General features: G+C 38.2%; 1 protein-coding gene and 1 long non-coding RNA gene across 2 annotated transcripts in view; one reads left to right on the forward strand and one right to left on the reverse strand.

Moving 5' to 3' along the window:
• Positions 1–86: 86 nt before the first annotated feature.
• LOC111869378 (integrator complex subunit 2) overlaps positions 87–12,891 on the forward strand; it is a 24,837-nt gene continuing 12,032 nt past the window's right edge. Inside the window, exons 1-11 of the mRNA XM_023860873.2 lie at positions 87–436; positions 1,330–1,468; positions 2,163–2,385; positions 4,438–4,568; positions 4,691–4,864; positions 5,009–5,178; positions 6,321–6,518; positions 7,354–7,468; positions 9,411–9,628; positions 10,308–10,546; positions 11,298–11,516. Coding sequence (XP_023716641.1) covers positions 153–436; positions 1,330–1,468; positions 2,163–2,385; positions 4,438–4,568; positions 4,691–4,864; positions 5,009–5,178; positions 6,321–6,518; positions 7,354–7,468; positions 9,411–9,628; positions 10,308–10,546; positions 11,298–11,516 — 2,110 coding nt within the window. The 5' untranslated portion in view covers positions 87–152. The remainder of the gene's footprint in view (positions 437–1,329; positions 1,469–2,162; positions 2,386–4,437; positions 4,569–4,690; positions 4,865–5,008; positions 5,179–6,320; positions 6,519–7,353; positions 7,469–9,410; positions 9,629–10,307; positions 10,547–11,297; positions 11,517–12,891) is intronic.
• LOC117282701 overlaps positions 5,156–12,891 on the reverse strand; it is a 22,503-nt gene continuing 14,767 nt past the window's right edge. Inside the window, exon 3 of the long non-coding RNA XR_004513544.1 lies at positions 5,156–5,216. This is a non-coding gene — a long non-coding RNA (uncharacterized LOC117282701). The remainder of the gene's footprint in view (positions 5,217–12,891) is intronic.

Consider the following 12,891-nt stretch of genomic DNA (forward strand, 5'->3'; position numbering starts at 1 on the left):
TCGTCACTTAATGATCCGTGGCCGCTACCATCTGTTTGATACCTTACCACGGAATAGAGAACGGCACAGAACGATCAAGGCGTTTATGGCGATGAGGGCCTAGGGCTATCTTGCCGGTGGCAGTGCCTGTGCTTGTGTTTTGAGTGGCCAGTATGAATTTCAGCTTCGTTGTCGCCCCTAGAGTGTTTAGAGCGATTCAAAATGTTGACATTGCAGAATTAGCAAAATGTACATCCAAAGAAATTCGTCCGATTCTCCCATGTCTTGTTCGAATGAGCTTGATATCTCCTTTGGACAACACCAGGGAATGTGCAGAAGGACGAAAGGAAATTTTAACTCTATTGTCGGGAATCGAACTCGTCAACTCAATTGTTGCCTTACTCTCAATCGATTTCCATGCCCTGGAGAGTGACGTAAAGAAGGAACAGCAAATGAGGTGAGCTGGTCGATTAGCAGGAGTTGTTACCACTGTTTAACTCAAGAGGTAGCATGTAGGGTTAAGGTTCAAAATCCTACTAAGTTAGAAATTTTTTACTTTTTGAAATTGTAAGTATATTACGGACTTATTATAATTTGTAGGAAGGACTCTTTACTTAAGTATAGATTGTAAATTCAGTATGTCAGATACAACTTAAATATTTTGTACCATGAACATGTTTTTAATTGTTGAGTTGGAAATAATATTTCAGACAGGTAGAGGTGTTTATTATTTCGTTTCATACAAAATTTTATGTTCCTGGGTCCAGTAGTCTCTTATTTTATTACCCTTAAAATGAGGGTAAAGGCAATTTGTAGGTTAGCACCTGAATGTTGCTTCAGTTTCTTAAAAAGTAACAGATTGTTTCTTTCAAAGCTGTATTACCATACATGATTTAAGCACCCTGTATTAACTCGCGCTGGTGTCATTAATGTCATTTCCACTTTTTAGTTCTGTGCTATTATAACTGAGTGCATAAATTAAAAAGTATGTGTGTGATTGTACCAGATTTCGTAAATATCTGTCAGTCAATTCAAACATTGAAAGAAGGCACACGCACACACACACACACACACACACACACACACACACACACACACAGCATAGTGACCTCATATTTAAATTTTTCCTTAGGAAAGTAGACTGAAAATAATTTTTCTTTACTTGAATTACTAATGGCCAATAAGTCTTGAAACTTGACTCCTTGTAGCAGAATTTTGGTGACTTTTTGTGGTTTTTGAAGGCACTCCCAATTTGGAGGAATTGGTTAATATTAACATCCTGTAGCTTCAACTCCTATTAATTTGATTGTGATAAATGTTCTCTTTATGAGTTTAATTTTTTTTTTTCAGGCAGAAACTAGGCAGTTCTCAGTCAGAAAGTATTCTTATCCAGTCACTACAGAATGGCCTTGCTCTGGAATTTGAGCGAAGTGATTCGACCCGTAGGTTACGTCTTGTCCTTAGCGAGTTACTCTTTATTTCTTCACAGGTAATTGAAAGGAGTTGGGACTTAAAAGCACTTTATAATATTTTGGCATACCTGATTACCTAATTTTAAAAATAACTGCATAACTTTGGCACAAATTTGTAGCACTAAATTATTTACATAATGCATATGTAGTTCGGTAATATTGTGCATCATTAATCCATTTTAATCTGAAATGGCAGAGGTTCTGTTTGAAGAGCAGAATGTGTTGGAAATGAGTGGGATATCATGATCACAGACTCATTCCTATGTATTTTTCCATCTTTTGTTGCTGCCTTTCAGTAGTAGACTTAGAATATTAGATATATCCTCATCAGTTCTTAATGTTGAGGACAGAAGAACAAATTCAAATATTATTTTAGTACAGCCAGTAAAATTGCCATCACAACCATACTCTTAGAAATTAATGTTTGGAAAAAGGGAAAATTTGTATTGTCATATTTTGTTAACCCCTGTAGATTATTCCAAATAACTCATGTGTTTAGTTAGTGTGCGAACAAGCATTGATCAATGTAAAGTAGTTCACTGTACCTTGATTCATGGACCTGGAAATTTTATGGCATAAGTCCCTACTTTTACAGCAGTTTCACACAGTACTGTACGTGAATATAAAAATATCCTTGGTGTTCCAGGTGCTAAAGTAGGAAATTATGTTAAAATTGTATAATATAACACTGCCTTGTGAAATTTGCTATAGATCCATGAACAGCAGCGCGGGCAAGAATTCTACATGAAGCAGTCAGATTTGTTTGATAATAAGGTGTATGTGGAGGAGATATGTGATGTGATCTGTATTGCCTTGGCTGAACTTCCAGCGGTACTAAGCATACAGGATGTTGTAGAAACACTGCTTCATGTGAAACATGGTCCTGAAATCATCTGCTGGGTTGTTGCTAATTCACCTGACTGTTTCAGAGAAGGTGAGGCCTATAATGTTATATATTTATTGCTATTTTTTATGACATTGCTTATTTTAGACATTGTTTTATCAGTTTTAACACAAGAACAGGGTGACAAATAGGCAGCAAGATATTTGTTTGATGCTTTTGAACTTTGTAATATACAGCAGAATTGTTTTATTCTGTGTTATAAAAATGAATATACAATAAAAGTGATATTTCAAGTGCAGTTTGTAATGAGAGATAACTTGTTACGAGAATTTTTGTACTTCACGCTAAATTCATGAAATGAATGTATAATGGGAATGTTGTGTGTGTCACTAACCATCCTCCCATCTGTCTGGATTTTTAATCTCTGAAGTTACTCAAAAAGGTAAAGTTGTCCCTGCACTCAGTGAATTAAGCACTACATCATGAAGACATATAGGGGAGTGGATGCAGAGATCCACATTTTCTTGACCTCGGCACTAGTTGTGAAACAAGTTTAATTTTGTTTCTTATCTGTCTTATATAATCCCTGATGGTAGGGTGCACAGCAGTAGATTTATATCTGCGGTAAATTAATTTCAAGATGAATATGATATACAGAATTGGAAACAACACATTTTGAAAATACATGTACTACTAATTGGAGTGCGCTGTTACATTGTCATGTATACAAGACTATGAATTTGCTGCACAGCATACATACTGTGTATAGGTGGTCAGTTTTTATGAACCTGAGGTACTATGGAGAAAATGGAGTATTTTGAAATTTGCTATGAAATCTTAAATCATAATGGCATGTAAAGACAACAAATGCTAGTAAGACTGAAACTTTTAGGCACCATGGTTCAACTTAAACATTCTTTTTGATACTGAACAAAGAGAAAATGGGCTCTTCTCACAGACAACATGAATGGAGGTAACAATAACTTTTGCGGTGCTAACAGTTCAGAATTAAAAGCAGTGCTCCATTTTGAAGTGCTCCTGTAATTAGCCAGTGTTTAAAGTCTGTAAATGATACACTCTAACATTCATATCTACACAAGAATTTGTGACTTGACTCTGATAATAAGTACATGCTTAATGTACCAGAGATGAGATATGTGTGTGTATTATTAACTATGTTATTTTTTATGTGCCAGTACTCTGTGGAGAATAGTGTGTTGTATACTCATATTTATAAACATAAGCACTGTGCGTGCCAGTGGTTGTTCATTAGTTAGAAGCTGTCAGCCAAAACCTAAATGACATTTCTCACAGCCTCCATATTGTCTTACATTCTATTGAAACATCACTGTAAAATTTCTATATTACTCAAGGCTCTATTACCAAACATCATCTCAGTCATTAGTGTTACTTCCGCAAGTTTATACCTCCACCATGCTATTATAATTGATTGTAGAAATTAAGAACTGTGATGTTGGGTGGCCTTCCAGACACAATGTTTGCACCAAATTTAGTTAGTCACGTAGGTGGTTTGAAAGTTTAAAGAAGGCAGAAGCATACACATACAGCATGGAGACCTTATAAGCTTACTTTTTTCATTACAGGAGGAAAGTAGGCTAAAACTGCTCCAGTACCTCATTGATTAGTTTGATACACCATGTCTGACTTATTTGCCACTTCAGGGTGCTACATGTGACTGTGCACTCTAAAGGTAAAGGCAAAATCCTATGTCAACTGAGGCAGGAAATACATGTCTTTCATACTCGAAAATTATGTAGCCTTTGCAGAAACCATTTTATCATAATACTTGCAAATTCTACAAATGAAACATTACATCTTTTCTATACATGTGGTCTTTGGAGACTACACTGAAAGGATTAAATGTATACTTCCTCTGGTGACCTGTTTTTTGTCCCCCCCCCCTTATATTGTTGTCGAGAATCTGTTGCATATGTACCTCTGCTTCAGGAATGGCTTCATACACTTTTCCAAGTAGAGATTATAAAGGTTGGTAAGGCCCTAACTTGAGATATTCAGGGATTACAAAGAGTTAACAAGTTTATTGTGTCTATCTGTATGTATGTATATAAAATGAATTTTATGAACAGATTACATTAAACTGTTTATTGGTGTCTCTTTCAGTATGTACAAGTTTGATTGCAAATGGAGAGAGGCAAGAGGAAGACAATGTGGGCGGACGGATCCGCATGCAGGCTCTCAGTATGTTGTGTCAAATGAACCCAGTCCAGGCACTTGCTATCCGAGCAAAATGCGTATGTATCAGTACCTATATAGTGCTGTAATTGCTGTTCACATACATAGGTGGCCCAGGTATGATTGTGTAAGACTCTTGTATTTGATTGCAATATCAATGGAGTTGTAATTCTACATACAGGTGGAACTTTGCCGTATGCCAGCATTGGCTATCACACTTAGCCTAGATCATGCAGGGCGCACTCTTGGCACAGATGCTGAGGGAGATATGGTGGCCTTTGTGTCTGGCTTGCTGCTTGGTAATGACCAACAGGTCCGAAATTGGTTTGCCATGTTTGTTCGAAATGGACAAAAGGTATGTGACCTTAATTCTAAGAAACTAATTTATAACACAGTAAATGGTATTTTACATTACAGTTCTTAAATGAATTTTGCTAGAACGTAAAAATATGTCTACCTGTTTTTTCTGGATCATATGAAGCAATTTTTTATGTTTCAGAGGAAGTGGGAGTCTCACACAGCTCTTCAGTTACTGAGAGAGGAACTCCTGAGACGCCTGCAGACAATCATCCTCTTCTCACTAGACAGTCAGTTGCCTGATTCTTGCGTTGTGCAGGCTTCAGCGCTCCTGCGTTTATACTGTGCACTCCGTGGCATTGCAGGCATAAAGTGGGTTAGATTGTTCTTTGTAAGGTCCTGTAGACAAACTGAAAGGCATATTTGTTTAGTAAAAGGGAATAACTATTCTAACAATTTGTTTTCAAAGTAATGTCTTTACAGGAAGAACAGATGAAACTTGTCAGCACAGAAAGGTTCTCATGACAGTCTGAAAATAAAATTTTATATGTGATTTGCCAACACATTTTTTTACAGCATGGTTTTCTCTTTGATGTGACTGTTTAATGGTTTCATTTTAATGTAGAAAATATTAATGCCATATGTATATAGGTATTTGTAAGCACATATGCGCACAAGTAGATATGCTAGACATACAACAGCTACAATGACAGACATTACAAAAGCATGTAATAAGATGTGCAGACTTTGAAATATTCTAAATCAGCATATATGTAGCATTGAACAGAGATTACACTTTTCAGTGTCTTATACATTATGACTTGTAATACTTTGGCTTCATTCAACCTATGTGTTGTGAGGTTGCCTTGATAGGGTCACAGAATTACTGGAAATTAGACATTCATGTTTTGTGAAATCTGTTCAGATAAAAAATAAAGAAAGATAAACTATTCCAAGCAAAGCAGAAGCAATGCAGGGGCATTTAGCACACATAATTCTGAAGGTGGGTCAATGCAGCTTTTTGGAAAATATGTGAAAAATGTTGAAAACTCCTATTGTAGTAGAAATCACATTTAAATAATACTGTTGATGCTATAATAAGGAGGTACAAAAAGTCATATCAGTATCTCCATTTTTAGGCTTTTACCTCTGTTTTATTTTAAAACGTACGTGTATTGGCCAGTACAGAAATATATTCTTTCCGTCTAATGTGACTAGTGAAGATTTTTTATTGTTTCAGTTACTTATGCCCTTACTTGTTTCGGTCTTCAGAGATTATCATCAGTTACTATTACAATATAGTCCCTCTGATGATGGTCTCTGAAGACCAAAACATGCAAGGCCATAAATAATTGAAATAAAAAAAAATCTTCACCAGTCACACTAGATGGAACTGTTTAACTTTTCACGATAGTGTTAGTGTGACAGACCAGAATGAAGCAAATCAAATATATTTTTTGTTTGGATTTTATTTTTAAGGTAATTAAAATCATTTCAATTTCTCTTTTCTGTAGATTTCAGGAAGATGAAGTTTCACTGATTGTGCAGCTGCTGACATCACATCCACCACCATCTTCTGCTGGAGTTCGCTTTGTTTCTTTGGGGTTATGTATGCTCATTGCATGCCCCTCCCTCATTGGACAACAGGAACATGAGAAACGTAGCATCGAATGGGTCCAATGGCTTGTGAGGGAGGAAGCTTATTTTGAAAGGTGCTATAATTCAAACATTAGACTCACACAGGCACATACTTCATCACTTACAAATATTTTGAATTGTCATCCAGCAATCAGAACTCGGGGGGGGGGATGTACATTCAGATGATCATGATTTAGATCTTTTTCGCTGTAATACTGTTTTGTGCACAACATATTGTCACGTGTTGGGTATATGTCACGTGACAAGTAACTTCATGCCTTATTTGATATAGCAAATTTATTGCACATTTGTTCTCCACACTTATACAATTCACAGTTATACAATCTTAATCTTATACAATTCACTATCTCAGTTGCTGTTCAACTGTATCTCAGTGAATCCATTCAACTGTCTCCGGTGGTGGCTGCTGCATTTTAAGTGTCTTCGGCAGCTGCTATATTTCAACTAACTTTGGTGGCTGCCACATTTTAACTGACTTCAGCGGCTGCTACATTTTAACTGTCTTCTTAGGCAGTGTGGTTCTCTTATAAACCCTCAGCCAGACACTGGGAAAATGCCTCACTTCCTTGTTGCCTAGTCGCTGTGTTCACAGGTGTTGCTGGGCAACACTGTTGGGAGTTGTTTACTGCTGCATAGCAACCGCGGCATCCCCCGCTACATCACCGCAGGGGAGGGGGACAGTGTTGACTGGCCCATTACCATAGTAGTGACAGCGCCCAATGTTGTTACGTCACCGCTGGCGGCGACGTAACCTTGTTTTGCGAAGTTTAATATAGCCAATATGTTAACTTAATTATATTGCTATGGAAGCTTTGAAGTTTCTATGCAGTATTTAAATCTGATTTGCCAGTTATGTATTGTAACTTGTGGATGTGTATTTTGTTATAGTGCAAGTGGTGTGACTGCATCATTTGGTGAGATGTTGTTGTTGATGGCAATTCACTTCCATAGCAACCAACTTAGTGCAATCTGTGAACTGGTGTGCTCTACTCTGGGAATGAAGGTAAGTACTGTTTGTATACTATGTTTAGGTTTGCCATAATTTTTGCAGGTTGCAGTTTTGTGTATCTTGCAAGTTGTATGTAATTTGTTGCAGTTTGTTTGCAATTAAGGTGTAATTTGATAAAGATCATTCGAACACATGTATATAAAAGAAGCCATTCTGGTTAATTTAGATGCATCAAGATGGTTTTAAAATAAAAACACACAGTATATTTTTCCTGCAACTCCTATAGATCTTGAGATCATTAAATACAGGGTACCATTTGGAGGAAATAACAGAGCAAATGTGCCAGAATTGCTACAATGTGGTATACATTTCCTAGTCTGTATAACACGCATCTAGCCACAGAGTACTTATTCCTGTGATTTTTCATTAGATATTAAAGGTACAGATAAAAGATACAGCTTATGTGTTTCATCTGTTTGGAAGATACCTTGCAAAATTACTATGAGGGTTTTATTATTATTGAAAGTGATCAAGAGCAGATAAGCAGTGAACTTAATTTTGTAGGTTCTGTAAAGTGTGTCATACAAGGTGTGGCAATAAAGAACCCGGATTACTTTTATGACTCATTTCCGGCCACGTCATTGACGAAGAGGAGGATAGGGCATTGACCCTTGGACTTCCCTCTACCGTCACACAAAGTTTCATTCACGTGCATCGGTTAGTCTGGCCGCGACCATTGTTAGAAGCGGGATCGTGTTTCTGAGCTCCGTCGGAATAATGCTGAGTGCTAATGCAGAACAACGTGCTAACATCAAATTCCTCACAAAACTTGGAAAATCTGCCACTGAAACTTACAATTTGTTGACAGAAGTATATGGTGATCAGTGTCTATCTCGCACGCAAGTTTTCGAGTGGTTTAAGAAGTTTATGGAGGGTAGGAAAAACGTCGGGAACGATCCAAAATCGGGCCGTCCTCCCACTGCGAAAACTCCAGAGAATGTGGAGAAGGTCGCTAGAATTGTTCGAAGAGATCGTCGACTGAGCATTCGAGCAATTTCTGAACTTACGAACATCAATAAGGAAAGTGTTAGACAGATTTTGCACGACGATCTGGGCATGAAAAAGGTGTGTGCTAAAGTGGTGCCAAAAATCCTTACCCCCCAGCAAAAGGAACATCGAGTGAATTGCTGTGTTGACACTCTTGAAAACATTGAAAATGATCCTGATTTCTTCCAAAACGTAATTACGTGTGACGAAACTTGGATTCTTCAATATGATCCAGAGACTAAGCGACAATCCATGCATTGGAAGAGCCCCAAATCCCCTAGGAAGAAGAAAGCGCGCATGAGCAAGTCCAAATTCAAAGCAATGATGATTGTTTTTTTCGATATCCGGGGGGTAATCTACATTGATTGGGTGCCTGAAGGTCAGACTGTCAATCAGGTTTATTATAAAAATGTTTTGACGTACCTCCGTGAACGTGTGCGACGAAGGAGACCAGACATGTGGAAGAATGCCTCATGGGTTCTTCATCACGACAACGCGCCAGCACACAACGCGCTATCTGTGAAGAGGTATTTGGCAAAAAACAACATTCCAGTGATGGAACATCCACCGTATTCTCCGGACCTAGCACCGTGCGACTTTTTTCTCTTCCCAAAAATCAAGTCTGCGCTGAAAGGGACCAGGTTCGAGTCCGTGGATGCAGTGAAAGCAAAAGCGACGCAACTCTTGAAGAGCATAACACAAGATGACCTGCAGCACTGCTTCCAACAGTGGAAAATTCGCATGGAGCGGTGTAGGGATCGGGGAGGGGACTACATTGAAGGGGATAACATTTCGACTGTCTGATTTTTTTTAATAAAGGGTTAGAGCATGAATCCGGTTTCTTTATTGCCACACCTTGTATGCCTAATGCAATGCATAATCCTATTTTCTTGCATATTTTGGAATTTATCTACAATAACATTAGCAAACTTTTGATCTCTTTAAACAGGTTCCCATTCGACCAAACAACATGACAAGAATGAAGCAAATTTTCACACAGGAAATTTTCACAGAGCAAGTTGTGACCTCACATGCAGTCAAGGTTCCAGTCACAGCGAATCTTAATGCCAACATTCCAGGCTTCTTGCCTGTCCATTGTATTCACCAGTTACTGAAAAGTCGTGCCTTCACTAAACATAGAGTTCCCATCAAGGACTGGATATATAGGTAATTTGATTTCACTTTCCTTGAACTTAATTGGTTATCTGTGTTGTATTTTATTATCACTTTTTCGTATTTTTGAACAATGATGTATGCTCACCTGGAATAGGGATATGCCATATTTAGTACACTTGATATGTTCTAGTTTGTAGAGATTTTCATACGTGCACAGTCATGTGTCTCATTGAACTTTAGGCTGAAGTGTCTTACTTGTGTTTGAAAGGTACCTGGTTTGAATTCTGGGCAAGGCATGGCTTTCTTGAACGAGGTATTCTGTGATTTTCCTTGGTCTCTTCAGACAAATGCCTAACAAGAGTACACACTTCCCCTGTCATTAATCCCAAAAGTCATTCTTAAATCCATTATCCAATTGTAAGTGACTTGATGTTCTATAGTGTCAGTAGTTGATATGTACAAACTGCATTAAGATTGAGCTTAAGCCAGGCACAAATAAAACACACAACATACACCAAGTTTTTCTCACCACTGCATCAAGAAAATTAGTAAAGAAAGTCTGAATAGTGAAGCCATAATAATGAATGTGATTGAGTAGTTGAATATGTATTACTTGGCAAGAATTTGCTTATGTATAAATACTTGTTTTCTGTATTAGAGATTGGGCCTAGTATTCTGACAAACTGTTTAACAAGCTGAGTTCTTAAAGAAGTTTCTGTTACTAATGCAGGCAGATCTGTAGCAGTGTTCCCCCTCTGCATCCAGTACTACCAGCCCTTGTAGAGGTGTATGTCAACTCTGTCTTGGTCCCTAGTCAAAAAGCTCCTCAAGAGCACATAAATCGCCCAATGGGTGAGGATGAGATTCGACGCGTGTTCCAAAATTCGGTCTTTGGTGCCCAGTTTGATGGCAAGAAGCAGTGTCCAAGTCCAGCTGTGGCTGTGATGTCTTCAGAAGACAGAGATACGGGTAATGTGTTTTTAAAACTTCTTCAAAGGCATGTCATACAGTACATAGGAATTGGAAGAAAATCCATATGCAATGGATAGCCAAGGTTAGTTTGAGACAAGTTGAGCAGTATACTTAAGAGAGATGAGAAATGTGTACAGAATTTTAGTGCAAAATCTGAAGGAAAAAGAGGTGTAGATATGAGGATAATATTAAAGTTCCTCTAAGAAGAATAGGATGATATGGACAGTGTTGATTAGATTCAGTAATGATAATCATTTGATGCACCATTTAATTTTGACATTTTTTCTGCAGCACCAATGGACATAAGTTCCATTTAACTGATTATGTTTGCTATATTAGACATGTTAATAGACTGCATTTGATGTACCAAGGGTAAAAAGTAAAGCTATCCCTGTACCAGGCTGTAGAAGCTCATAGGGTTGTGAGATGTCGAGGCTTCCACATTTTCAAGACAGTTGGCTCACAGATGGTGGTGAGGTTGTCAGCCTTATGCACTGGCCACACTTTACCCCCAGGAAGATTCCTTGTACTCACTCATATGTGATAGAGGCTGAGTCAACCCCAGGGCCATAGTGCAGCTGAAAGGATTAGATCAATTGAAAAAAATCCAATGACCTCATCTTCAGGAATTCATCAGGAATTGAACCTGTGACAGTCTGGCCTGTAGCATAGTGTCTCAACCAACTATGCTACTGCATGCCCTGATGTACCAGAGGATTAAAGGTTAATGGCGTTTGTGTTATTGCAGATACCGAGGAGTTACAGGCAGTTGTATCTACACCATCTCTCACATCACAGCTCCTCCTGTTATATTATCTGCTGCTATATGAAGATGTGAGACTGTCTAACACTCACGGTTATGTATATTCAGGTCGAAAAGTGAAGAGTTACTCAACAGAATTTTTGTCAGAATTACCCATTAAATATCTCTTGCAGCAAGCACAGAAGGACCAACAGAGTTATGCAGGTTTGTACTTATTTCTGCATGGAATATGTGGACTCTGATATATGACAGTTCTTTATATATAGGATGTATGTAGCCTTTATCTATTTAAATATTGTAACGTGTTTTGCCACTGAAGACGCTGTTGTAATTGTTAATGGTTTATTTAACAACCTACAAGTCATAGTTACAATTAATTATAACACTGTTGCGGGTTTACACAATTTATATACCCTACACACTATTCTATTCACTCTTACACAATTTATAAACCCTACACACTATTCTGCTGGTCACGCTAGCCAAGCGGTCTAAGGCATGTACTGTCTTTGCTCGCTTGGAAACCGGGATCATGGGTTCGAATCCCACTCAGGGCATGGATGTTTAGTTTGTGTGTGTGCGTTTTTCTGTGTTTGTGTACAGGTAGAGGCCTTGCGACGAGCTGATCACCCACCCAAGGAGTCCTACCGAATGTGTAAGATCTAGAAAAACCGAAGTGAACGGAGAAGTTCATGGAGGTAGACCTAGACCCACTGGAAGAATGTAAACAATGAAGAAGGCAGGAGGAAATGCAGGAGACTGTGGAATGAATTGAAAAGAGCCATGGACAGGGCCAAAAAGGAACATCTTGAGAAGATATGTAATGAGATTATAGAATTTCAAAGGACAGGACGTTATGATTTGATGTACATGAAGACAAAAGAACTAGGATGGAAAGAGAACCATGGGATTCAAAATATTGGCATCGAAGACTCCCAGGGGAATAGAATAGTAGATCAGAGGCAAGCGCTGAAACTTTGGGAAAATTATATTACTGAACTATATGATCGACCTAATAGGCCAGAAACCTTGGAAGTGGAACCGGAAGAAGAAGTAGATACAGACGAGAAAGGACCATATATTTTACAAAGTGAGGTGGAAAAAGCCATCAAGGACATGAGGAATGGAAAGATTTCAGCAGATGATGATGTACCTGGAGATGTGCTTAAGTTACTGGGAGAAGATGGTTTGAAAATACTGACAAAACTAATAAACACCATATATGAAACTGGGGAGTGGCCCAAGGACTTTACAGAAGTGACAATGATTGCCTTAAAGAAAAAGACAAAAGCTACAAAATGCAGCGACCATCACACAGTAAGCCTTATGGCACATGCAGCAAAGATACTTAAAAGAAGAATTGAAAGGAAAATAGAGGATATACTTGGAGAGGATCAGTTTGGATTTAGAAGAGGAAAAGGAACCAGGGATGCAATTGGGATGATGAGAATTATAGCAGAACGAACTTTGGAGATAGATGAAGAACTGTGTGCTTGCTTTGTAGACCGGCAGAGGGCATTTGACCATGTAAATTGGACCAAATTAATGCAGATCCTAAAGGAAACAGGTATCGATTGGC

Source organism: Cryptotermes secundus, unplaced genomic scaffold (genome assembly GCF_002891405.2).
Source record: "Cryptotermes secundus unplaced genomic scaffold, Csec_1.0 scaffold584, whole genome shotgun sequence".
In the NCBI taxonomy this organism is placed as follows: domain Eukaryota; kingdom Metazoa; phylum Arthropoda; class Insecta; order Blattodea; family Kalotermitidae; genus Cryptotermes; species Cryptotermes secundus.